This window comes from Lepidothrix coronata, unplaced genomic scaffold, assembly GCF_001604755.1.
Source record: "Lepidothrix coronata isolate B3197 unplaced genomic scaffold, Lepidothrix_coronata-1.0 Scaffold333, whole genome shotgun sequence".
Taxonomy (NCBI): Eukaryota; Metazoa; Chordata; class Aves; order Passeriformes; family Pipridae; genus Lepidothrix; species Lepidothrix coronata.
Window position 1 is genome coordinate 167,650 of NW_016690513.1, and position 27,967 is coordinate 195,616.

At 40.6% G+C, this 27,967-nt stretch overlaps 1 protein-coding gene and 1 long non-coding RNA gene across 2 annotated transcripts in view; one reads left to right on the plus strand and one right to left on the minus strand.

Moving 5' to 3' along the window:
- Nucleotides 1-1,372: 1,372 nt before the first annotated feature.
- Nucleotides 1,373-27,755, plus strand: DPT (dermatopontin). Its single transcript, XM_017838355.1, has 4 exons — nt 1,373-1,692; nt 11,889-12,014; nt 21,575-21,682; nt 26,605-27,755. Exons 1-4 carry the CDS (start codon nt 1,394-1,396, stop codon nt 26,669-26,671), a joined length of 600 nt encoding a protein of 199 aa, XP_017693844.1. The 5' UTR covers nt 1,373-1,393; the 3' UTR covers nt 26,672-27,755.
- LOC108509096 overlaps nt 8,684-27,967 on the minus strand; it is a 36,680-nt gene continuing 17,396 nt past the window's right edge. Inside the window, exons 2-3 of the long non-coding RNA XR_001878575.1 lie at nt 15,271-15,415; nt 8,684-8,779 (exon numbers count right to left, since the gene is read on the minus strand). This is a non-coding gene — a long non-coding RNA (uncharacterized LOC108509096). The remainder of the gene's footprint in view (nt 8,780-15,270; nt 15,416-27,967) is intronic.

Consider the following 27,967-nt stretch of genomic DNA (forward strand, 5'->3'; position numbering starts at 1 on the left):
GCCAACCACCACCTACAGTTTTGTCAAACAAGGCTCAGCTACAAGAAAAGCCATTAGCTAAATGCACAAAAGGACCTGGTTGATGAGGCTGAGGCAGCTTTTGAAATCCGAGGTTTATTAGTAAAGGCACCTGCCTCCTGGGATGCTTATGCTTCTGCAAGGCCATGACCAGGCACAATGGGTTTGGAGATGCCTAGAGAAAAGCAAGTCCACTGTCACCCATCACAGGTCTTCGTCAGTACCAGCAACAGAATAAAAGCTCAGATTTTCTTTTTTTGTGCATGAGGCAAATGGGGAAGAGAGGTAGTAAAAAGACTGGAGGAGAAACTTGCAGCAAGAAATAGTCTCTAGATCCTTTGACTTTGGACTGTCTTAGTTATTAAAGCATGCTCAAGTCCCAGAGTTTTCTATGGGTCAAGTACACAGTTAAGTGAAGCACACCATTTCACTCTCCTGAATAGAGTAGGTTCCTGATAAAGAAATAGCCCAAGGATGTTGCGTATATACACTTTCCAAATGGCAAGTCAGATTTTGAATTTGCAACACAGTAGTTCCTCAGTATGTTTCTATCCCATGATAAAATCAAGGTAGCTTAAAGGGTCATGTTCAAGATTTCAGTAGGCTCTGGTCACACATGAAGGTTATCTCATTGTAACTTGCTTATGTGCTTTATTCTCAAATTAAATCATCTGCCAGGTGCACAGTTTCATGGAGCTCACATACAGTTATAGCAAAATCAGTTCTGCATAGAAGGAGCCAATGCCCTACTTCTCAGGGTGGGCTGTTTACATGCCAAGACAGAGTCTCAGTCATTTGGGCTCCACCTTCCTTCCAACCAAATCAAATCAAAATTTCTAAAGGAGTTTTTGCAACAGCAGTGAATTCCCTCACCTTGCCCAATTCCCTTCTTTCTAGGCACTGGCAGAATCATGTCACACACATCTAGGGAAAAGAGGGTGGTCACACACACACACATGATCACATTTTGTCACTTGCTACTAATGATGGAAAACAGCAACTTCAAATAGAGCTTTAATTTCAAATAAAGTAGTTTTCAAACTTAACTGCTGTCTTGAGGATAAAAGTGGGATGCCTGTGACAGTTGTACTATGATGTGTAGCTTGCTCTATACAGTAGCTCTGCAGTAAAGGATCACAGATGGTTTGTGGCAGTGGGAAGACCCTGATCTTAGGCACTGCAGACTCACTGTACTTGCAGAATTCCACCTTAAAAGTAATTGGACGTGGCTGTAACTCAGAGAAGGTTTGCTAAGCAGTGACACATTGCACTTGGATCTGGAAATATAACATCTGGAAGCCAAATGTTAGATTCAATATAAAAGGGCCAGCCCAACAAACCAGCGGGGCATTTCTAAGCCAGGAACATCTTCAGAATGGACCTTGTCCTTCTCTGTGTGTTCCTGCCTCTGGTGACTGTGGCATGGGGCCAGTACAGTGACTATTACTATGGTCCCTATAATTATGGAGATAATGATGAATGGGTCAATGTGTACCGGCAGGGTTTTAACTTCCAGTGCCCACATGGGCAGGTGATCGTGGCCGTCAGAAGTGTTTTCAGCAAGAAGGAAGGCTCTGACAGACTGTGGAACTATGCCTGCATGCCAGCATCCCAGAGCCTCGGTGAGCCGACAGAGTGCTGGTGGGAAGAGATCAACAGGGCGGGAACCGAATGGTAGGATACCCCCAACCATCCCTGGAGGGCACTGCCCTGATAACCCCTGTGGAATGCAGGTTCTAATACGGTGGCCAGAGCAATGTAAATGCATATTAATGCCATGATAACCAGCAGCTTCACTGCCATGAACGACTGCCTCAGACTCATTAATGATGCATGGAAGGTGATCAGCATCACATTTGTCTTCTCTGTAGCGATTTCTTGCTGTTTGCTTTACAAACTCCGTGTCCTTTGGTCACTCAAAACATCAGCTATAAAGTGGGTCAGTCTTGCTATTCTTTCAAAGATAAGGAAAATTAGTTAGGAACCCTCAGTGAGGAGAGGATAAAGTCCCTCTTGAAAAGTCACACTGAATCAGTGATTAAACTGGGGAACAAATTCTAAAACTCCTCATTCCATCGTCATGCTCTTATCACCAGGAAAAATAATCTCTGTATTGCACCGGCTTTTTGCTTCTTGTTTTTATTGCTAAGATTTTTGGTTTAGGCTTAGACAAAGGCTATTTACTAGTTGTGCTGTTGTTACAGGAGCCAAAAATCCACACTAACAAGCGATAATGGTGGCATACATATATGTGCATGATGATAGCAGGAGATCATGTTAGTTCCCTAATACAGTCAGTTTAACTGGTTAATGACATGTTATGTTTTCCATCAATGTTGGAGGCAAACATAACAAAAATTTTTGAAAATATGTATAGTATTTCATGTGCGGACAGCATATACCCAGTATTTAATTATCTCCTGATTATTTTTTCATGAAATGTGAAACAGAGTTTTGGAAAACTCTGAGATTTAAATAGTCTTTGGATAGAATGAAATGCATGCAGGAATATTTTCAAATGCTTGAAATGGTTTTGTTGTAGAAATTGCAACGTGATTTTTTGTAGATTTGGTTATGTAGGAATAGGTCAGCAATGAGATGTGAAGTTTCTGCTTTTTAAATGATTCAAAATTTTGTTCTGAATTATTCATACTCTTTCATTTACCATGTGATACATGCCTATGGCTGATGCAATTGCTAAGGGAAAAAAAAAAGACTGACCCTATACTTAATTTTGGAATATGAACGGAAAAGAAAGGGGGAGGACTGCAAAACAGGGAGAAAGAAGACAGTATGATAATCCTGGATGACACTTCATTTTTTTTACATTGATGCAATTTCTACTTATTTCATAATAATTTTGAATTAGACCTTTGTTTTGTTCAAAAATAAAATTATTACTCTCTTTCTAAAAATCCCTGGCAGCTCAAGTTCACTTCTCTCAAACAGGATATCACATAAGTCTATACAGAGCATTTTCTTCTGCTGTCTAACCATTCCTCGCCATGCTCTGTATGCTTAGCATGACTGCATCCACAGTGTATTATCTGAATCTCATTTCCTTCACCTCTTAAAAAAAAATCCTCCATGCTGTCCTGTTTCTTGCCTACACTTTTTCCTATAACAAACCCTATCTTTTTTTCAAATGTATTTCTTTTCCAACCCCTCTTCAATGTGTTTAACTCTGTTTCTCTCTCTCTTTCCTATCTTTTGGAGTTATTTCAGCACATCTTCCTCAGCTCACCTTCCCAGTCCAACATCCTTACATCTACATGTCTACTCTGCATAGATCTACTTTCTTTCTTCTATTTTGGGGGGAGGGGAGATCACCAAAGTGATTAGGGAACATATACCCCTTTGCAAAGATGGACTTGTGCTCCTAGTCACTTGGGCTATTTCCCTGAATCTTCCATAAAGCTGTGTCTGGTTGGGTTCTCCAGTTTTTAGTTTTCTGCACCCAGGGCTGAGCTAGTTGTATCTACAGTGCTTCATGGAGAGAGGTTTGCTCTAAGCCAGAACATCCTTCATCGTGCCAACACTGCTGCTGCCCAAGAACTCAGCAGTCTCATCCCAGACTGCAGTGACAGTACTGGCCAGCAGGCAGCCAGCCTGGAGTGTCCAAGTCCAAACTCAAACCTCAAATGAATGTGATGGCACAGATGTAGCCTGTGGGACCTTTGAAAATCCTGCTTATTCTCTTGGCATTCTTACTTCTCATAGCTGTTTCTCTTCTCTCTCTCCGTCATGCCCAGCTCAATGCTATTTGGAGCCATCTCCAATTCTAAAGAGATTCATTCACTCAGTAATCAAGTAGGACCACAAATGTGAGTCACCATCTGTACCATTAGTTCCTTTTTGGCCAGCTCTCTTCCCTGTTGAACTCCCAACAAACCAATCTGTTGGTGAGCAATATATCACTCTCATGTCAGCTGACACAGCACTCTGCTGAACTTGATAGTTCATTTCCCATCCTTGTAGGATGGACTGTAATATTCTTTCTTCACACAGTATTTTGTTTCACCTTGCATATCACATCCAGGGAGATTCAATGGCTTGTACCACCAATAACTACAAATATGACAAGTTTTTGCTAAAATTTCAGTGAATCATAGAATCAATTAGGTTGGAAAAAACCTCCACGATCATTGAGTCCAACCGATGACCAAACATCACCATGTCAACTAGACCGTGGCACTAAGTGCCATGTCCAGTCTTTTCTTAAACACCTCCAGGGACAATGACTCCACCATTTCCCTGGGCAGTCCATTCCAATGTCTGACCACCCTTTCTGTGAAGAGTTTCTTCCTAATGTCCAGCCTAAACCTCCCCTGGTGCAACTTAAAACTGTGTCCTCTTGTCCTGTCAATGGTTGCCTGGGAGAAGAGACTGACCCCCACTGGGCTACAACCTCCTTTCAGCTATAACAGTGATAAGGGCTCCCCAAGCCTCCTTTTCTCCAGGCTAAACAAGCCCAGCTCCCTCAGCCACTTCTCATAGGACTTATGCTCCAGTCCCATCACCAGCTTTGTTGCTCTTCTTTGGACACACTCCAGCACCTCAGTCTCTTTCCTGAATTGAGGTGTGGTCTCACCAGTGCAAAGTACAGGGAAAGAATCACTTCCCTGGTCCTGCTGGCCACACTATTTCTGATACAAACCCAGATGCCATTGGCCGCCTTGGCCACCTGGGCACACAGCTGGCTCACATCCAGCTGCTGGCAACTAGGACTCCCGGATCCTTTTCCACTGAGTTGCTTTCCAGCTACTCTGTCCCCAGCCTGTAGCACTGCATGGGGTTGTTGTGGTCAAAATGTAGGACCTGGCACTTGGCCTTGGTCCACTCATGGACTTGGTCTTGGCCCATCAGTCCAGCCTGTCCAGATTCCTCTGCAGAGCCTTCCTCCCCTCCAGCAGATCAACACTCTGACCTAACTTGGTGTCATCTGCAAATTTGCTAATGTAAACTCAATCCCCTCATCCAGATCATCAATACAGATATTAAACAGGACTGGGCCCAACACCGATCCATGAAGGACACCACTAGTGACTGGATGGAGCACCACTCACCACCACTGGCCATCCAGCCAGTTCTTAACCCAGCCAAGAGTGCACCTGTCCAGCTTTTCCAGGAGTATGCCATGGGAGATGGTACCAAAAGCTGCTGCTCTGCTGTAATCAAGGCTTTTTATTCCTTGCTTTACCTTCACTGAGTAATGTGAAAAAGCTCACTGCATCCTTTTGTAAAGTCTCTTTAACTTTATAATAGGTAGCAGGTATGCCTTTCCCTCACCCACACACCTTCTCCCAGGCTTTTGCTTTCAGGCTGAACACATCTCCATTCTTCTAGTTCTCCTCTGGAAATTTTATATTCCAACACTCCTAAGCAAGTACTGATCATGTCTACAGATCTTCTCTGAATTCCCTCCAGTTTCTCAGCCATATCTCAGAAACTCTAGTCTGGCAGAAACATCAAAAAAATTACCTTTGACAAATTCTGTTTATGGCATTTCACAAATCGCCATTCTTGACTATGGTGCAGCTGCACAACAGAGCCAAACCCAAGAGAGGTTTCTTTAGAAAAGACAACAAACCAAGAAAAGCTTAAGAGAGAAAATGAAGTGTTAATATAAAACAGAGAAGAAAGATTATTTTCTTTTTCCTTTAGTCCTTGGGGAGAAATGGCAGAAATGGATATGGGGAGCATAGGGATAGGAGAGTTGGGAGGCAAGAGGGAATCACTGACGGAGCTTCCTGGCAAGTTTGCTTCCCTCACTAACACTAGGTATTATATGAACGTAGAGAATTAAACGGTAAGAATTTGAATATTTCAGATATTAAAAAACCTATTTAACAGAAAGAGGACTATGACATAGATTCGCATTAGGTATCTAATCACAATGCCTAGTTTATGACCTTTGCCTCCTTCCAAGGTCAATGGAGAGAAACAGGTACTCTAAAAACTGCTCTCTGGGACACCCCATCTCTCTCCACAAGCAGACTCATGAAGAACAATCTCCTCTGACAGTTACCTAGAATTACCTAGTGGCATTTCAGAATATATCTATGGTGTTTCACTCAATAAATGCATCCCTGAAGTTAATCATATATGCACATACACTTCTGAAGAGATTACGTGTTTTTGTGTTTTACTGAATGCTCATGAGGAGCTTGTGAACATGTTACAAGATTCATAGGGAAAACTTTGGCAATCAGTTGAATCAGGTGACCAGGGATACATTCTCACCTTCATTGATCAGTGAACACATTTAAAGTTAAGTACATGTACAAAAGCTTTGTTGAATCTGTCCCAACACCTTAGTCCTTCAGAGGCTATCTGCTAACCAAGATGCTATTCAATAGAGAGAGAACAACTGGGAGCAGAACCAGTTCCTGGATAATTTGGTACTCACGTCTGGAGTAGGGAAATGCATGCCCTGATTCTGCAGCAACATTTATATGCTGCAACATCTCAAAGAATCCATCTTTCAGGGAGCACAATGTTTATGTTCTTAGGTCCAGTTGTACTGGAGGAAGCGTGACCTTTTATAAATATTTCACCACCTAAGGTCTGAGTGATTGCAGGTGAAACTGCTCTTCACTGCTTTGCTGAATACTACAGATTTGCCTCTATAGACCAGTCTCTGAACAGGGTACTTAGGGAAAAACTATTTTTCTTGCCTGAAAATTATCAGGCCAAATGACAGGGATCACACAAACAAACAAACAAAAGCTTGTAAATGAAGAAAAACAACTCTTCCTTCCAGGAAAAAATGTTTGTTTTACACCATATAATAGAGATGAAACCATGCCATATCTTCAGTTAGCTGTAAAGCACGGAGCAGAAACTTTTCCAGTCAAGTGCTGTTTAACCCATGTTTATTGCATCTTTTCCTTGTTTAGACTTCTGAGAAAGTGTTTAGATGAGACTTGGAAAAAACAGATATCTAGATTCTCTGTCTCCACTCCCATTCTCACTCCCCTTTGCCCACAAACTAGGTGCAAATACAGACTAATGAACAAAGGAAGTGTCTGTAGGAGCCTCCTGTTCAGGCACTGGCAGCACAACTCGCTATATCTGCGAGGAACTGCTTCTGTTCTCAATCTGACCAATCCCAAGTTTCAAATCTGAGGCTGTATTACCCAAACCCACTAATCCAGCTGCCCTTTCAAAATGCTCCCATTTGTGCTATCTACACAAACAAGTTAATTTTCTTCAGAGCCCTAGGTTTATGTTAAAGGACTAGTGCTACAAGCTTTTAGCACAGCTGCAATGGACTGAGTCCAGTGGGAGCATCTGAGGAGAAGAGGAGTGTTTCTGTAGATAAGGGCGTCTCATCAGTTACAGTCAAAAAGAAATCGTCAGGGTGAACAGGGTCTTGCCTTCCCTTAAGTCAGGGAGAAGAAAATAAATCATGACTGACCCCTAAACGAAAGAAAAAGATTGCTGAAGAGGTTGTCTTTGGAATGTGGAAGTCAAGACATGTCTCACCATCCCACAACAGATAGTGAAGACTCCTTATAGAAGTGGCTAGTGGAGACTGACATGGCCTAATCAAACATGCAAAATTCATAAAAATCATTCCCTCCGTCTGAGTGCCAGAGTTTCAGGTGTCCTAAGACTTCTCTCAGCCTCTTATATAAGTCTCCCATCATGCAATTAACCAAATTATACTTCATAAAAATAACTCAGAGAGAAGTATAGGGCCTCCCCTCCACAGGGGCGTGGAATGACGCTCTCAGGGTGCGTTATTGTAAGGAACAAATTGCCCTCAATGCAGCATGACCCAGTGCCTACTGAGCTGTGTGTCAGGCTCAGAGAGCTTCAGGGAGCTCTATTCCAAGCACTATCATGAGCAGTGCAGCAGGAATTCAGTATAGGCTCTAGCAGCACCACTTACTGCACTTTGACTTGGGCTTGTCTGAGCAGGTTTATAGTGAACAGACTTCCTCTTTGGGTTGTCATCCTCACGATAAATTGCTGCTTATGTTTCAAGGGATAGGGGGCCTTAGAGAGAGGTTTACCACACAGCATCAGCATTGGCAGGCACAGCACTCTGGGCTTTGTCTAGCAGAGAGCAATAATAAGATGTAGGCACATAATTCTGAAGTGTCACCATAACTGGTGCCATTGCTCAAAACAATTATACTATTGCAAGCGATAGTTGTCTTCAGTCTGGCAGGCAACTGTTCAGTCAGTTGGGTACAAACTTGGTGGCTAAGGCTGTATCAATGTTTGCAAATAATGTGGCACAATCTAAGTGCATCTGTAGAGTGAAACAGGTCATGCACGGACCCAAAATCCACATATGCATTTTGAGCAGGTTTATTTCAAACCAGCTCTAATTTGATCTCACAGATAAACACCGGTGAACAACGACAGCAGTCCTGACCTGAATTAAATCGGTAACATGGATGCACGCTTTGGTTGCTTGCTGTGACAGAACTCAGCTGTAAAACACTCATTAACCGGTTCAGAAGAAGATTTGGCAGAGGAGAGGCTTTACACAGCAACTGCAGCAGGCCAGGAAAGTCTCAGATACCATTATCCCTTTACTATACAGAATAAGGCTATATAGTTTACTTACTTTCTATGAAACATTGCAGTCATTTCCAACAGCTGCAGACAAGGGAAGGGCAACTTCCCGTTCAAGAGCACCTGACCCTCGCCACCACAAATTTTCCCACTCCCTCACCAGCTCACCTCCTCTTCTCCCAGTACCAGATCCAAAAGGCAACTCTTAGTGCATTGCAACTTGAGCCAACTAGAAAAAGAAAACAACCAAGTTTAGTCCCACAGAGTCCCAGCTGGTTTCTCATGTTCTTCTGCATTCACCTTCTAAGAGGTTTCTTCCTCTCTTCTTAGCAATATCAGAGATTTCATGAGTGAGGAGAACCCAGTGATATTAACTCTGAATACTGAACTATCCTTTATAACAAAAGTGCTACAGAATGGGTCTAGTGAGAAAGGCTTTTTTTGACTTGGCCATAAATCAAAGTTCCCGAATCACTAGTTTTTATTCACCCTACTCGCTTGCAGGATTTGCTGTGACAAGAGTAGTGAATTCAACAGAGAAGGAAAAAATTCTCACATATTAAGTGTTGTTTTCAGATTGGTGCACAGAGCATCTGACTAAAAAGGTGTGTGGGGAGGGGTTGTTTGTTTCCCCTGAAGAATTACTTAATGCTTGTAGCAAAGAGGCCAACTGGTAAAAGGAAGAGAAGAAAATATTTTATATGAGCTCACAAATAAGCACTTCAGTTTCTGAGACTATCTCTTCATTTTTGAAGAAATATTTGGATTTTACTTGAAAATTAAAAAGATCAAAGAAAAAATTGTTATGTTACCTTAAAGATGAAAAAAAGTACTTCAACATCACTATTATCTTTCTGAACCCAATATTGGGCTTGAATAACAGATTGCACATCTTTGTGGGTGAGACAGAAGCAGAGAGAAGTGGACATGAACTTAAATATGTATTTCAAATTTTATGATTAATTATTTCAAAATAAAATATAATTATATTTTATTTTATATATAATTCTAAGACACTACTTATGTCCAGCTATATCTTCCATCTAAGAAACTAATTTTTAAAGCAACTCCAATTATATTTTTTAAATAAAACTTTTCTTGACAATACAGAATCAGGATCAAAAATAACCAAACCTTCCTAAAGTCTGATGCCCAAATACCTATGTACGAGTGTTATTCTAGCTAGCTTTGTGTTTCAATTCCCTGTAGAGAGAAGGGTCCATCAGTGACATCTCTCTCAAAATTAATCTTTCCATCAAAATTGGACTGTATTAGTAGAGGTGTCAAGAAAATAAAAACTATTGTAGGGCAAAGACAGTGGGAAAGAGGGCAGAACTTCCCAGGCTGAATGTGAGTAGGTAGGAAAAGAAGGAAGAACATTCCATAAAGACAAGTATGAGCAGGAATATCAGGTGCTGATTGGTGGGAATGAGCAAACTGCAGGGCAGTGCTGAGCTTCTGAGAGGAAATGCAAAGGATATGGAGAAACAAAATGCTCTCCTTATTGCACCTACGCGAAAGAGCTAGAAAATCTCCCAGGGGCACAAGGACTTGAGCCATGCAAATGCATGCAACTGGGAAGGGATGGGGAGGCGCAATTTTGGTTCTATTTTACACAGTTTAATGCTCATCTTGCAACAGGTACAACCGATTCCTGTATTTCTGCGTATCAACCATTCTTCCACCAGGATAACACCAATCATCTGCAACTATCCAATATGTTTACACAGAGTCTTAGCCATATGTTCCTATGGCCTATGTGCCAAAAATCAGAGCAAATTCCTATCAAAGGCCTGCTGAAATTCTCTGAGTGAGAGCCAAACTGCCTTACTTGGTATGATACCATAGCAACTCAGAGTCCCCATCACTACTTAACTCTCAAGGTCCTTGAAAAAGTCTCACAAAGCACACCAAGTACATGTGGTCCTAGACACGTGGGAGATGCAGGGATACAAACAAATGTAAATACTCTTGTCTGAACAACAGAACACAGTGGAAGGAATATAGGGAAGAGATCCCTGGGTTCAAAGGTGGAGGCCAAAAGTTAGGCAGAGGAATTCATCCCTGCTCTGGTCAAAATTGATCAGATTTTCAGCTTTTGCATACAAACACTTGAGCCTCATGTTTCTTTGTGGGCACTGACACCTGTATGCACAAGAGAATGACTTTCCAAACACCAAACCCTCCTAGATGATGTGTTTCCTCTTCTGGGAACTTCAGGTCTTTAGAATAAACTACGAGGTCATTGAATGAAACTAGGGGAAACTTTTGGTATTTGTTAATCCTACAGTTATCTCTGAAAGTGTCTTTTGGATATATAATTGTAATCTATTTTATGGTATTGCACAGAAGGTTTGCTGCAGGTGCAGGTCTTTCCTTGATGAAGGGAAAAGAAAGGAAAGGAAATGGAAGGCACTAAATTCCTCTAATTTTCCCAATAGGGAAACAATGAGGCTAGGAAGGTGCTCGAGAGAATGAGCATTCAATAGTTAAATTAATGACCTGTCTATTTTCATGTTCTCCTTGTCTTTAATGTCCAAGAAGCAAACTATTCAAACGGATTATCACTTGAACTACTTTGGGTAACAGTGTGCAGGTGCTTGAAGGGTCTGCAGACAGAAGCTTTGAGATCTATGTCTATTCTACTTGAAGGCAGTCATTCACATGTATGACAGAATTCCCGAGTACATAGAAAGCATGAATCCAGTCATAAAATTTATGTGAGTCTTAGAATTTTGTAAAATCTGAGTTTCAGTTTTCCTTATGTGATTGCTATCAAATCACGATTTCATCACAAGCCTAAACATTTTTATTTAAGAGTCCCTTCTCCTGGAGACAGGTAGTTGTGAAACAAACAAATAAAAAATAAATGAACTTCTCTTATGAAATAGTTTCTAAGAGTCCTTTTTTTTTAATAGATAAGCAGTTGAAGTGATTGTTTAAGTAAAGCCCAATTCCTCAAATACCAACAGTCAAAGACAAAAATATTAATAGACTATTTTGAAGTCAGTCTCATGATTTGTAAACAGTTGAGAATATTAACACTAGAAAAATCTTCTTGCCTGGTTAGCATACTAGAATGATTAAATACTTTAAACCAGTTTAAATAGTTTTAAGTGCAACATAAATGTTTAGATGTTAGTTAACTACTGTTGCTTTCTTAAACAAAATGGTTACTCAAGACACAGCAAGTGCAAATAGTGCTTCTCAGCACAAAGCCAAACCCTTAACTTCCACACTATATCAAATTTTTTAATGCTGTTTTCAGAAATGCTTGAAACTTTCAAGGAATCTAATATGTTTTCCCTATGCGCTCTCTTCTTTCCCCTTGTTATTAGGTATCAAACCTGCTCAAACAATGGGCTGGTGGCTGGTTTCCAGAGCCAGTATTTTCCATCTGTGCTGGACCGGGAATGGCAATTTTACTGCTGCCGCTATAGCCGGAGATGCCCATATTCATGCTGGTGAGTTCAAGCAGAAACCAAACCTGTGAACCTCTTTCCCCCAACAATCCCTAGAAATGTCTCTGGCTTCTTGGCCTGTCAAAAACCTTGTCTGAGAAAAGTAAATGGTGTTTTATGGGGCTAAGCATGGTTTTCCAGTCTGCTACAGGATTGTAAGGATCTATGGCTAAGGGAATAGAAGGAGGGCACAGTTACAATGAACAGCACAACACAGTACCTGGTTATACTGGAAACCATGACAGAAGTCTCCAAAGTCAAATGGCATTTTCCCATTATAAATCCAGCACATTTACAGTAGTAAGAGCATCTCTGCACTATACATTTGTGCCACAATGACTTACAGGAGTGAACTTAGACCTGTTACCCCAGAAAAAATATTTGTAGTGCATACAACTTGCTTCCTCTCTCAAGGCTGTTTGAAGACCAAAGTCAAACTACTGATCATAAACCTTAAAAAAAAAAGTGGTCTCACCTCAACACAATATGACAACTGATGCTGGCAACTTCACAGAGGCTGTGGAAAAAATGAGCTACAAATCCTAATCTTTGGTCTATCTGCAGGTGTGGTTTCTCTAAATTAAGACTGAAGACAGTAGCAGACTGTAGAGAAAGCTCATACTGCTCCTGTCCGTTCTGTCTAACAGAACTCATAATTTCATGCTCCAGGGTTACAGTCAGGTTAAATTCAGCTATTCTTAATGATACAAAGAATAATCTGCCTGCATTTAAGGGGAAAAGAAAACAAAAAAAAAAGGGGGGGGAAATCTGTGCTTGAATCTTGGTTTCCAGACCTCAACTTTGAAGTAAATTCCCATTGAGATCCATACAGACTGTTTAGATGCCCCTTGGTCTTACTTGGCTGGCTGGCTACCGGCCAAACACAACAGCAGTGCCTTGTTTTTCATCCTTTGGTCTACTTGCAGCCAGAAAGAAAAGAAATGTTTTTATTATTATTATTATTTTAAAGACTTCAAATTATAGAAACTCTGTAACAAAGTCTTTGAACATTCTTTTGAACATTCTTCTGTCTTCTTTCCAGCCGACACTGCCTACGAATGTTCTCTACTGGGGGGCTTATTTACATACCTGCCCAGGTTCTTCCCTCTGAGGGAAACTCACTCTGACTTTTAAGCAGTTCTTCCAATTTATCTTATTCCTCTAATATTGCATGTATTTTCAGAGAGACAAGAGAAATCTTCTCTGACTTCTTTTGTTGGCAGTTCTGCTTCCCTTAGACGTTGTCTTGACAACAGGGAACAGCTTTGCCTCTGCCTTGCAAATTGACATTCAGTGTAAGGCAAATCCTAATGTAAATGTTTGGGGTTACTGAAGTCTTTAGTTTCCATCCCAGCTGCACATGAATTCCTATACTGTCCTTTTGTTTCCAACAGTGACAACACTCCATTTTTATGCTTGGAAAAGAACGCCTTATGCAATTCAGCTGCAGTTCCATGCAGAAAAGGCAACATTTCAAAGGCAGGTGGAGTGTTTCTCCCTCTAAGCAGGGTAGAAATCCTGCTCACAATTCTTCTGGAACAGAAGAACTGTAGAACTTCTGGAAAGACCTGTCACCTGGCTTGTGAAAAGCTTCTGGTGCATAGTTTGTGCTTATGGGTTCATTAGAAAACCATCTTGTACCATGTAGTACCAGACTCAGTCACTCACCAGGAGCCCACTTCACTACTGGTCTATCTTGACACTCCTATATCCACCCTTGGCCTGGAGAGTCTCTCATACAGTTTCTCCTACTTGAGAGTCTTGTTTGACCTTACTCTCTTGAAGTGTCTCCTTACAATATATTTCTTACAATTTCTTTCACGCTTTCATTCTGTCTTTAGAGTTAGCAAGGTGAATATAAGCTCTTTTCACATGCATTTATCCAAATTAGGATGTTACAATCTGGATGGACATACAACTAGATGGGTTTAACAGGCTGGGAGGGTAGTGGTTAAAGGGGGATACCCTGCCTGGGTGCCCATTAGGAGCAGAGAACTGTAACTAATGGTCTGCCCTGGGACCTGTCCTGCTTAACATCTCTGTCAATGACCTTGACGAGGAAACAGAGCACATGCTCACCAAGTTTGCATAAGATTCCAAACTGGAGAGAGCAGCTGACACTCTTGAGGACAGGACAGCTGTTCACTGGGATATAAAGGAAATCTTTTCCTCTATGAAGACAGTGAGATAGTAGAGCAGGTTGCTCGCTGAGGCTCCTTGGAATTTTTTAAGACTGAACTGAATAAAGGCCTGAGAAGCCTGGTCTGACCTTGTGGTTGAGCTTGCTTTGAGCAGAGGATTGTAGCAGAGACTTGTTGAGGTCCCTTTCCACCAGAGTTATCCTGGGGTCCCACACAGGAGGATTTTTTTACTTGGAGGATTCACATCATGCAGATAAACTCTACCCTCCAAAACAGTTGTCTCTTTTTTATTGTTTTCTGGGAATTGTTTCTTTCCTGTTTTATTTCCTTCACCGTGCCAAGACAGTGCACTAATACTCTGGGTGAGTACTACTTGTTATGCTTATATATGAGCAACGTGAACTGCAATGGGGTAGTGTGAAACCCCATCCTTTAGGCCCATTTATACTACTACAGATGTGACTTGGCTGAATTGTTAAACTTCAGTGTACAGCAACTAAAATTCCCTTTCCCTGAGCCCAGGAGATCTCACTCACTTCTGTTGGCATTTCCAAGTTATTGTCACAAGATATTGTTCACACTCTACACTTCTGTTTAAGATGCATTTGACACAGAGAATATGTTTTCCAAACAATCTGCAAAACGGTTCTGGGCCATGGGTAAGACCTCAAAATGTATATGCATATAAGACACAACAAAAATGTGTGAGTATATAGTATCATTATTTATTGTAGTTTCTGCCCCAACCTACAATGGCATTTTTTCTGTTCCAGAAACTAGCTGTCAATAAACTAACTGTGGAGGAATGTTTATTAACATGCTACTGACTCCTCTTTCTTGGTTGAAGCAGCTTATTTGCATGCAATCGGTATACAACTATGTGGAAAAGTAGTATCAAGAAAATATGCAAAGATGGTAGAGCCTTGTGGATCACGTATGACACTGGAAAATCCATATTCAAAGACAATCAGAGCTGTAGAATTTCTCAGCAGCCTTAAATTTTAATGTGCAATGAATCCTTAAGTATGAATCCTTAAATATGGGCAGAAAGGCATTTTTAAGAAAACTGACAATACTGAGGTGTAAAAAACTTCTTTTTTTTTCAAATTAGCTCTCACCTTGGGTATTTGATTCCTTCCTCTTCCAGTTTTCTCCACAGAGGGCTCTCTGGCAAATATAAAAGCAGCAGCTGATCCTTATGCGTGGTTTCTCTTGGCTCCTCAATTTCAGGAGTACATTCCTCCCAAAGTGAGTTGGCCTTCCCTACAATGAACAAAGGCAGGTTTTCCTTATGTGTATGAGCTATGCAAATGGTTTGTTAGAATTTGACCTGGTTTTTACAGCTGGAACATTCCTGTGTTTCTTAAGACCTGCTAATGCTTATCGGAATACTAATTTATGACACCAGCATGCTGACTGAAACCCACATTTAAACATTTTGCCTAAGAGCACGGTTAAAGTCAAACACATGCATAAGGATTTTACTTGGTAGAATCTATATCCTTACTCTTAGAACCCAACAGTTTTGTTTCACAGCTCATCTTCTCACAATTAATTTTTCTAGTTTACCTGTACAGTAAGCTTATATAACAAATAAATGTACTAATCTTTTCCAGTCTCATAGTTTTGCACTTGCTTTGTAAAATTTTTTTACAAGTACTTTGTTTCCTTCCTCATCATGCCAAGACTTGGCATGAATTCTGCACATTTTTAACATACTGAAAATAATTAACATTCCTCACAGGACAAAGAAAAGCTCCTATTACTTTACCTGGTTAGGGATTGCTACCACAATAAAATAAACTGTGTCTTGATTTGCACCCTAAAGGAAGCAGATCCATCACAGATGCAGAGACAGTGTCACTAAGTGGTCCCATTAGAGTTCAGACATTTTTCTTTGCCAAGAAATGAAAGCTCGACTCCATACTCTCAAAAGCAAACACATGTCACTGAGCAGCCCCAAGTCTGCACAGACTGTTTATGACTATTTCCCCTCTCCAAACAACCAGCAGTCCAAATGCCAGAAGGTCTGTCTGGAGCTGTGGCTGCTCTCTGTCATGGTGACATTGTCCAGGCAACAATTACATTTTCCAAGAGTCATGAGGTTTAAAAGTACTTATTTGTTCTCTTGACTCGACCTGCCACACAAGACATATTGAAACTGATGTGATCCTATGCAGGTTTCTCAGAGATAACCAATAGCAGAGATGCAAACCAGGAGGTGAACTCAGAATAGATGCAGTGGAAACATGCAGTTCTGGGCAACCCAATTCCCTTCCCCTCTTTTTTTCCCTTTTTTAAGGTATTTAACAGTTTGGGGTTGGGAGTTGGGGTTGGTTGGTTTGTTTGTTTTTTTGTTTCTATAACTCATCAAATACAACCTTATAGTTTGACCTCCAGGGCCATCTTCAACAGACATCTTAGGAGAAACACATTTGGTTAACATTAGAAAGCCAGCTAATGTTATTTCAGGCATGTCTTTCTTGAGGAACAGGCATAGGTTGCCCTGAGCTCTCTGCTGTTGCTTGTATCTGTGTTGCACTAACTCATGTAGGCCTTCAGGAAGAACTGTGGCCTCACTGGGCCGGCCTCACGGCTCCTCAGCCCTGTGAGAATTTGTGATTTTCAGTACAACAAAGTACAAGCAGAAGGGAGCAGTGATGTGTCTAGGTGAATCTATGATCTTAGAGCCCGAAGCCTGAACTCAGTCCTGAAAAACACATCACAATGCCACACAAGAAAACTGGTCATCTCTAGAGGAGCTCCAGGACAACCCTAGTTCCCTGGCATCCCATCAATCTATGCTGGGAGAATTTGCAGGAATGTCTGTAGCCAGCTTACTAAGACCTTCTTTGGCTTTTCAGCATTGTATGCTTTTTTGAAGGCAGATGACTTCTGTCTTCCAGCTGGAGGAAGAATTGAATTGATTAAAGAGGTTTATAATTCCCATGTTCACTGAATGTAACTTGCAGGCTCATGGCTCTTGAAAAAAAAATTCACCTTTAGGAGAGCCACATTCATGAAGCCCTTGTAAATAACATCTGAAACAGTAAGGCCATTCAGGAGACACTCCTTGTCCTCAAAGCTCAGAAAGTTAACGTTAAAGCTCTTTTTCCTCTTGAAATGTGACAGCTGCTTCTTTTGGCTGTGGCATTGTCAGAGGAACAGTTCAACAGCAAAGAGGAAAATAAAGGTTAAAGAGGAGCCATTTATCTTGTTAGCACTGTAGTTGCATAAGAAGTGAAAAGTGTAGGCATTTCAAAAAAATGTACTTACTAGCAGGGAATAAGTATATTCAGCAGCTGGAGAAAGAAACTCTGAGCTCTACCACTGACTCTGATATTTTAAAAGACTCGTTTCTTTTGTCTGCTTGATATCTGAAGGCAAGGCATACCCACAGTTCCCATTTACTTCTTAAATGAGCAGGCTGTACATACTAATAAGGTGACTGCTGTGACTTGATCTTCTTGTTGGCAAAAAATAGAATCATGATAACTATTTCTGAAGTCAATTGTTAATAGAGTGCCATGGATCACTGTAAATTAGCACAAAACATTTTTCTCAGTGCTAAATGAGTATCTCTGTTTTCTATTAATCTCTACCATAGCAATTCTTCACCATGGAAAATAAACAACACGGCGATTTTCAGGCTAGAATAAAAACAACAGTAACCCTGAAGATTTTATGCCTTTTTTTCAATACATTTCCTACCCCGACCAAGATTTATAGGATTAGAATGAAGTACATTAGAAAAACATGGGGATGGGAGGGGTGATGCAACCCACTCAAAAAATAAACCGTTCCATATCAAATCTATACTAACTAAAAAAAAATTATGAAAATACCTTTTTCTGTCAGCAATTCCTGCACTCCCCACACAGGCCAAACTACTTACCTCCCTTTTCACAAGACTTTTTTCCCATGTTTTTAACATAGAATTACCTGCTTTATCCTCTCTGGGCAATGCCACTAAGTGCTTTAAGTCTCGTGTCCAACTGTCAAACACCAAACACCAGATACTATCCTTAAGTGGATTTGAAAAGCAATTTCATGAGCCCTATTTTTTTGCAAATAGATCATACAGACTGAAAAGACTACCACTTGTTAAAGGTCTCACAGTACTTTTTCTCTCCTACCAGTCATTCCCCAGACTTAAAAGCTATGTGCATATCTGGGTTTAACAGACAATTCCACTAAAAGCACCCTGATAGCCCCTACACAGATCTCTACAAACGCCCCTTGGCATATGTTTGGCACCAAATTACTCAGTGCCTAGGTCTAAGATCCGTATAACACACGTTTTCTCACAGCTGCTTTGCAAGTCTCTCTTTAGGACCTTTTGTGATATACCTGCTCAGGCACCACAAGCACCCTAGCTTGGTCTTAGAGAACTTGTATCACCCCAAAGAGCAGCAGTAATTCTGTCTGAACACTTGGCAATTCCTAAGCTTCTCACTGCTCCCCTAGCCAAGTTTTCTTTGCTATGAGTTCAGTGCCATTAAGTGCTTACAGGGCACTGTGCAGGTTACTGTGGATGGCTCTTCCCAAACCAGTCTTGCCCTTGGGCTTGGACTCCTTAGAGATCTAAACCCTCATGAGCAGGCCCTCACTAATCAGAGCAAAAAGTGTCTCTCCCTGGTTTCATGACTCCTCTCAGGTACAAACTATACATTGCCACATCAGGTTTACAAATGCTACCATGTTTGTAACTAAATTACATGTCTGTAAGGCCCTGGCAGGTGCTTCACAAGTTGATATGCATTTTATATGCATTAGTGAGTAAAACACATGTTTTCAGCTGAGCATTCAATAATAATGTTTGCATTAAACACTAGAGCATTTCTCAGTCCACATAATTTGTGTGAATTACCCCCAGGATTCAAAAAATGGAGATAAAGGGCTGGGTCACACCACAGAACCCTGCTACATGGACTATCAACTGCATTTCCTTCTAAAGGCTACAGTGCAAGACAGCTGACCTTGAGATGCATTGGTTTAGGGGAACAGTTTCACAAATGAGTGCAGCAAACATCAAAGAGAACTGAATTAGACCACACAGACTCAAGTGAACTTGAACACTGGTGCCGTAGCGCTATTTATAATTTTTCTCTCCAGAACAAAAGGAGTCAGTAGGCATCCGTCTATGTAACAAGACACACTTCAGAGCAGCTCAAGTCCCCATATAATTTATTTTCAATATTTGCATATATTTGCTTTTTGAATATATCTTAGCGGAGGAGCCTTAAGAGACTCAATGGTAATGTGGAGAAGTTAGTAGAGAGGGAGAGGGAGATGACAGCAGTCAGAAAGAAAAGAGAGGGAAGCTAAATGAACACTCCCATAGCACTTCAGAATAACACTGCATGCTTCTGCCAAAGGTCTGTGAGACCCTTCACAGCAATTCAGAAGCTTGTCATCAGATTCACTGTTCAACTGAGAAACTCATGAAACAAGTTCAAAGAAACGACTCTCAGTTGTTTCTGAGTAGGGCATGAAGCAGCTTTTTAACATTGTGTTGTGCACTGTCTCATCTGCCCAGCACACACTGCTGGTCAAGTTCACAGAACATTTTCCTTGCTGAGTGCCAAACAGATGTTATGAAACACAACTGGTGGAACATGTATAAACACACGTCTTAGTGTTTTCTCATAATAATAGCCAAAAAAAGCCCCAAAATCTGGAGTTGATGGGAGAAGGCAAAATTAAATCATGGTCCATAGCTGGTCTTGATATAACATTTTAAAACCTTCTAGGACCCAGATATTTTTGAAGATGTGCTATCAGGCACCAAATTAGTAAACTAAAAATGGGGACTGTACTCTGGCTGAGGGACCAATGGACATGGTTTCTTCTATTTCTCCTAGTCCAAAGCAGCTGTCTGCATGAACTCTGAAATTCTGCTGATATTTCTTGCCAATGGCACAGCACTGAGAGGGCTCTGCAAATCCATCTGTCCTCAGTCAAAGCTCTGACAACAGATGCTGTGACCAGATCTGATCTTCTGCTTCTGAAACACAGTTTGGGGTGGGTGTCCTTGTATTATAACTCAGAATGTGTTTGACAATTGCCATGGTCAAAGGACAGGGGACACAAGCATGAGATATGCTCAAAGAAGTTGAATGGTGAGACTTAGGGTTCTTATAAGGCCATACTTGAGCTTCACACTTGGGCTTGTTTTTCATTTGTCAAGAAATAATGATTTGTTAGGAATGATGTTCCAACTGAATGATGCTTTTCTTTCATATTCAAAAGCTGAAAATGACCTGGAAAGCAGCTCAGTTTTCAGGTAAACTTTCAGCTTCTGAGTACTCCAACAGTTACTGGTTTGGGCTCCAAATCCCCCAAAGCACCTCCTTATAAAAATTCAAAACCATCCCAATAACCATATTCCTAGTGAGTAAAATATTTAAGCCAGTGTTTAAACTCCATTGATTTAACCAAATGTAAACATGTACATGGGTGCTGGTGGGATGTGCTGGAATCACCTTCAAGCATCATTCAAGTACTGCTGCTGGGCTGGATTCAGTCAGGAAAATGGTTGTCAGAATTTCTGTAAAGGTGCCTTCATCCTGTTACTCTCAATAGAAATTGAGCTGTTTATTTCCATGGGGACAGCATCTTCCTTACAAGGAACCTGATTCTTCCCTTTCCTATTTCAGAGTGAGGCTGACACAACACCACAGGCAACTCCTATGTAAAATGGTGTAATACAAGGAAAGACTGAGTGCCAGGTTTCCACTCCTGACCTGTAACATAATGTGGACAGAAAGTACTGGTTGTGATCCCAGCCTGTTCCTGAATCTGTTCATTATGTGTAAAATGAAGTACAGTATTACTTCCCTATTTCCCAGGAAAGCAGTAATCATAATTTGATTAATAATTGCAGAAGCATGTTGAGGTTCTTAGATGAAATACACTGCACAAATATTGTCCAGGCCCATACTTTTATGCTATAAATTAGGCATAAAATGGAAACAGTAAAAAGGAATGGATTAATTGCCACATTCGTTTAATATAATTCATAAATGGATAAATGCTTGTAGCTGTTTGGCTTGGCAACATTTACTGCACTCTGCAACAACAAACCGAACAGACTCACAAGAGGCTGGAGCAAAACCCTGCAATAAAGATATAAGTAGTAGACAAGCTTTACCTTCTTGTTCAGGCTGCTTTTATCCCAGATCTGCAGATATATACAATGTGCTCTTCACTGTTCTAAAGTTATTGAAATTTATTCAAATAGCTACATGAATTGGTTGTATAGAAAGGCAGTCTCATAGGTGAGACTGCATCTTGTGGTGCTGTTAAGAAACAAGAATTTTTTAAAAAGCAGGAAAAATCTACTAATTGAGTTGTATTCAGTCAACAGGATTCTTCTATAAGATGGTAAATTATATTATCTTCTTTTTCCCTAATATAAAGGTTAACAACAGAATATCCAGGACACTACGGGGAAGATATGGACATGATGATGTACACTTATGACTATTACATCCGTGGGGCAACCACAACTTTCTCTGCTGTGGACAGGTTTGCTTTTCACTTGTTTTATTAGAAATTTTTTTTTAAAAGTCTTTCTTTTCCATTTTCCCCCAACAATGCATGGCTACACATCATCTGCTGTGGTACTCAGCATCAGGCTAGTTATTTCTGAGGACCAAAGTTCACAGTCATAAGATTCATTGTCCAGGGTGGTGTATTGGGAACAAGGCATCTTCATGCTCAAGGGGATCATTTGTCATGTCCATCTGAGTAGTGAAAAATATAGCAATGGGAGGTTTGGGTGAATCTAAGCTCCACAAAGTGTAACAGACCTTCAGTATTGTTTCTCACCTACCTCTATTTGGAGTAGATTTCATTGAGGTCGGTAAAAACACAGCCCGAACACCCTGTCCCTTCAGAGGACAAGGGACTTCTTTTGGTCCACTTTTCTTTGAAAAGAAGCAGGGAATCTGTCAGCAAAGATAAGACCACACAAACTGCAATGTGAATGCTGTAAACTGCCCAATCCATTTGAACACAGTTCTAACAGATTTGAGGCCACACCAGGAATTAAGGTAATGCAGCGCACATTGATCCCTCTCCAGAAAGTGAGTTAGCTACTTTTTTCTGATCAGTCCTGGTCAATTCTTGACATTTACTAATGCTCTTGGGAGAGGCCCTATGGCTACTGAAGTTGCAGTCAGGCAGATAAACGCATAATTTTTCTGCTCAGTTAAATACAAGTGTCTGTCTCTCTTTACTGTGCCGAAATGCAAAGCTTTAGAATTTGGACAGTGCCATCTGCCCTGGACTACAGAGCAGGCTTATGGACAGTGTAAGCAGTCACTGAACCTGACTGTGGGAGAGGCATCTTGATTCTTTTGAACTAACCTCTAATACATCAATTGTGAGCTATTTCTTTGCTGGTGTCATTTATCAGACACCTCAGTCCAGTACATTACAGCATTTGTTATCAAACATGGCACAGACAGCAAGACAAGGTGTGCTGCACTGGTCTGCCAAGACTGGCTACACGCAGTATTAGCAGGTGAAAACTACAGAGAAAATGTTTTATCTCACACTAGAAAACTTTTCTGTGCCGGTGAATTCTCTGGTCCTCAGCTTCCAGAATGACTAAAGCCAACTTGTGTTGCCGAGCGTATGATGTGAAAAAAAACTCCTGCTACCCCAGTTCAGAATTCAAATTCATACTGTAACACTCTTCCTGAGTGGCATGCTCACAAGAGTCAGCAAAGTTTGTCATCCTAAATGGTTCTTTGCAGCTGGTTGAGGCAGAACAGAAGAAAAAGCTATTTCAAGCCAGGAGCATGCAGATGTGCAGCATGTCTGTGTAAACATTTTGTTATTGCTTTTCATTTTCAAGCATATTAAACTTGTGTCCATACTATTTAGTCCATGATGGGTGATGTTCTTGAGCACAAAAAAAAGCCTCTGAAGGTGTTGCAGTTTAAGCTTTCCCAATCACTTCAAACAGCCAGGTATTTTTAGACTTTTTGAATAAACTTGCAGAAATCACATCCTCCCTTCCTGCTCCCTAAGACACTGCATCACTGAGGTCATTGTTGATACACAGACATTTGAGACAGCATGTGATGTTTGTGGCAAAGGATGCAGAAAGTTTAGAATGGTGGTATTCCCACCTCCTTTTCTGTAATTGTTCTCAGTGAGTTTCCATGCCTGTGTATCAGGAATGAATGAACAAGTTGTTGTTGATCATCAGGGGTTTTACCTGCTCGTGTGTGGAGAACAGACTTCAGAAGTGGTTAATGTTTACATTTTCCAGTCTCATTTTAAATGGGTCAAAAGGAAAAAACAACTGCCTATAAAGCAAGACAGAAACAGCTGGAAAAAATTAGCAGAGACCTGAAGTATTCCTGGGAGCCCACTGGGGAGTGTGGTGATAACACTGATGCAGACAGGATGACCTAAGGACATAAGTAAGGGAACATTTGCAGGAAAAGAGAGTATCTTTTGTTCGACAGACTGATACAGCCAAGTTTCAGAAAAGGACATGGGGCATGTGAGGCAGGCTGTAAACAACTGAAACTGCCCACATAGTAAACCCTTGGCAAAATACCTTCCAAAATTAAACCCAAAGAAACAAACAACAAAATAGCTTCAGCCTGAACCCTGAAATGTGCTAACTGATGATGGCATGGCTTCCTCGTGGAACGTTGTTGTGTCGTTGTGGCAAGTTTGGATCAGCCTCTCAAGCCCAGAGAGCACCACTGGAACATTCACTGTTCACTGCAGCCCAACCTGCAAGCGAGTAGCTTGGACAGGGAGGTGGGGATTACCAGGCGTGCTTGGTAGGTGCCACAGCTTGTCCTCTGCTACGTAGTATAAAAATAGCACATGCAGACTGTCATAAGCTCATTTCTTTTGCAAAACTGCTCTCTGCTCCATTTATTTGGGTGATCTGAATAGCCAGTTTCTTCTCAACTGCTCAGGCATCATCACTGAAAGATAAATCAAGACACAGATACTCCAGCAGTAAGTGCATCTGAAATGCCTGGACAAGCTGGACATCTACCAAGCTCAGCTGAGCTAAATTATAGGGTATATAAGGTCCCTAATAAGTTTCATATGAATAAAGAGGTCTTTGTGAAACTCAATATGAATAGGAATTCACAGAATTTTTTAACTGGATTGGAAACAGATTATTCAACAATATTTGGAGATAAAAGATATTTTCCCTATACATCAAAAATTTAAATCTGACAGCACATGAGATCTGGAATGCAAAAGTGACAGTTCAATATTGATTCCTCAAGCCAAGGAAAATGCATGGAATTAGCATCTGAGGGGGATGACACCTACAAAGTGATATTAAGGATCTGCAAAGGCAAGTTCAGATATATTCTAGAGTATGCCATATTGGGAAATTCCTGACGGGATCTATACCCCCACTGGTAAATTTGTAAGGGATCTACATACTGAAACAGGATGATAACTATTGAATTAAGAACACAGCAGCAATAGTACAAAGTAATTATCTGCATCCTGAAAAGCTGGACATGTATATGCTTAACTTTAAACACAATTAATGAGGAAAAAAAAGGTAACGAGCCATTAAATGTATCAACCATGTGCATATATGCTAAAGTGTCTGCAAGTACAAGCTTAAATGAAAACTTCAGAAATAATTCTGTTCCAATATTTTAAAGCATGTTATTAACTCAGGTGACTAAAATACATTTATTTTAAAGAACTTGACTTTTAATTTTACAATATTCTAATTTAGAAAAATTACTTGACCTAAGATTTTAAAACTAAAGTCTCTCTGACAACGGGTACTAGTTTAGCAGACCTTAATTTTAACCAGTATAATCCTGTTAATCCACATATGAGTCCTCTTTATTTTTTTATCTCTCTTGGCAGCTTAGTGACCAAAAGAGTAATAACCGTCTTTGAAGAGCATGCGCATAGTCTAAATGAGGAATTAAAATAAACCTAAAAATGAATCTTGCATTTCATTAACCTTTGGTAACAGTTTTATGAGGAAATTACCATTACAAAACATGTGGGAAAGAGCTAAAGAAAACCAAACTCAAACATTATATAAAATCAGACTTGCTGAGAAGCATGAGACAGACCCAGTTCCAAATGACATTCAGCATAAACTGGTGAAGTAGCATAGTATATTTCCAATTAAAAAATCTCAGTTAACGAAAGCTGAAATGGGACAATTTATACCTACAAAGAGCTTAAGAGTCGAGTTAATCTCATTCCAGGATAGAGTCGGCCAGTCAATGAAACCACATAAGCACAGTTAATACCAAAATCTGGGCTCAGGTGTCTCAGCACATTTCTGAGAGGCAGCAGATTTGGCACCAGTTCCCTCTCTCAAAAACCAGTACTGTGCAGGTGTCTCAAAAAGCAGGCTCCTACTGAATCACGCCAGCAGCATCACCTGTCCCATGCCTTGGGTTTAGGAGATCACTATTAGCAGAATCCAAACTTCCAGAAACCTCTTGGAGTACTACCCATTACCAATTTGAATGGCGGCTGCCATCTGCAAGGACTGAACTTTTTATCTAAATTCATGTTAGCCAGTAACAAGCAGCCTAAATTCAACATTCCCTCCACAGCAGGGAGGGAACTGTTCCTCCCTGAACTCATGCCTTTTTGTCAAAGGAAAATTCAATGCACAATGAACTAAGGTGGAAATTTGCAGCTTATTGTTTAAGGTGGAAATAGCCAATGTTGCAGCTATTGGACACTAAATCACAGGTCTCCACTGTTGAATCCTGTTGCTTCAGTAAGATTTCCTACTAAAAATTGTTGGTATGTTTCATATCATTCTCCTGAGAGAGAATACAGGCATCCACCACTCACAAACTGAGAAGACCATGAACTCTCCTTACACTTATAAAGCTTACTCTTCCTCACATGTGACTTGTGGAGATCAAGGATGAGAAATGAATTTAATTTCTCTCACTATTGATTCCTTCAAATCTGTAATACAGGACACTAGCTAGAAGACCTAGAAGTGAAAGATATAAAAAAGAAGTTCAATTTGCTGGATGAATAACTCCTCACTTAGAAATGGCTTGAAAATCATGCAAGTATTTTAGTTTTTACACATTCCTAAGCAATATATCACATGACAACAACTTTTGACAGAACCATCCTTTTCCTCTTGGTCTCTAATTTAGAGTCAATTTAGGACTGATCACCATCAAGAATCATTGTTTTCTGAGGGATACTTGGAGGCGTAATTATTCAGAGAACCCATTTTCTTGCCCTGTAAGGGAGCATGAAAGAATATCAGACATATTTAATGTACTACCAACCCATGAAAACACAAAGCACTCAGACAAAAGTCAGCTAATGGCAGACAGATGTTTTTGTTGCCACAATACCTGGTGTAAAGTTATTCTTACTTGTATAGCATCCTCTGCAGTTCTGACTCACTAATACTGGTCTCTTTTCTCTCTTTCATGCAGGGATCGTCAGTGGAAATTTATTGTCTGCAGGATGACAGACTATGATTGCCCATTTCAAAACGTTTAAAAAGAAGGAATGTACCCCACTTGAAAAGCTTGAGGACGGACAGGGTGGGATGAGAGTTAGTCATTACAGAAGAAGGGCAATTAGGCTACCAAAAAAGTACCAAGACTCCTCAGCTGTCTGCTGAAGATATAATTCTTTCCCTCTGGAGATAATAAATAAATTGCCAGCCCATGTGCTTGCAACAGCAAGTTCGGAGGATGTTTTCAAGCTGCACTGACAGTTGTATATCCCAATTAAAATTGCTTAAGACATACATGTTAATGATACACAATTCTATGGCATATGCGGTTACCTTTCTTATATATACATATAGCCATTCTGAACACATACAACTTTCTTTCACATAGCAACTCCATATAAATTGCTTCCCAGCACAGTGACTCTGAATGAGTTGGAAACATAATATAAGCTTCCCAACATACACTAGACTTTCCTGTTTCCTGCTTTGTACTTGGAATCAACCCAGTCATCCCTACCAGCTTCCCAGCATCTAATAGCTGGAAGTGTGCTGAAACGGCACCAGGAGGTCTCATGTAACTGCATCTGGTGTTACCTGTTACAGACCTCAGTGTAACTCCATTGCAACAAAGGTCTGCCTACATAGGGAAATTCCAGGTATTCACAACACTGGAAGACATCAATATCTGATAAAAATGAGAGTAGATCCATCAATAAAAAGAGAAGCCTAACCCAGCTGTACTGAGAGTCTCTTTTATATCATCTTAAAAACCTCTAATAACATAAACAGCTAGGAGCTCTACTCTGGGCAAACCCAGGAGTAGGTCAGACCACTCACACCCTCAGTAAATATGGATATCACGCTCGTCAGGAGTCTGCTTTTCAGGTGGACTGGGTTTCCACTATGGGTGTCTGTACAACATCCATCCACCCTTGGTAATACATTCTTGGTTTAGAATAGACAAATAAAGCTAATGACTTAGATGACCTCAGTTCCTTCAACTTGCAGATCCTATTCCCTGTAAAGTATAAGATGACCATGCTTCAAGACCGCACTGCACTTGTGCAGCTGTAATCCAACAAGACTATCGATCTCTTTCAGGAACATCTGAGGCAGGCTTTTTGCTCCTGAACAATCCAGAATTTAGGACTCAGTTTCTTAGCTGATGAAGCCAATGGTAAACTTAGCAGTGGCTTTGATTGTGCTGGCTCAAGGGCCGTGATGACCACATGTACCAGTTTAAGGTTGCAAAGCTTCATGGGAAGCAGTGGTGTCAGCCAGTTAGTTTCTGTGTTCTGAGCATTTTTAACATAGTTACCACCATACCCTCAAGCGTG

Coding starts and splice junctions, on each gene's coding strand:
- DPT (XM_017838355.1), top strand. CDS start 1,394: ATGGACCTTGTCCTTCTCTGTGTGTTCCTGCCTCTGGTGACTGTGGCA. Junction 12,015..21,574: donor AGATGCCCATATTCATGCTG/GTGAGTTCAAGC, acceptor CCTAATATAAAG/GTTAACAACAGAATATCCAG. Junction 21,683..26,604: donor ACTTTCTCTGCTGTGGACAG/GTTTGCTTTTCA, acceptor TCTTTCATGCAG/GGATCGTCAGTGGAAATTTA.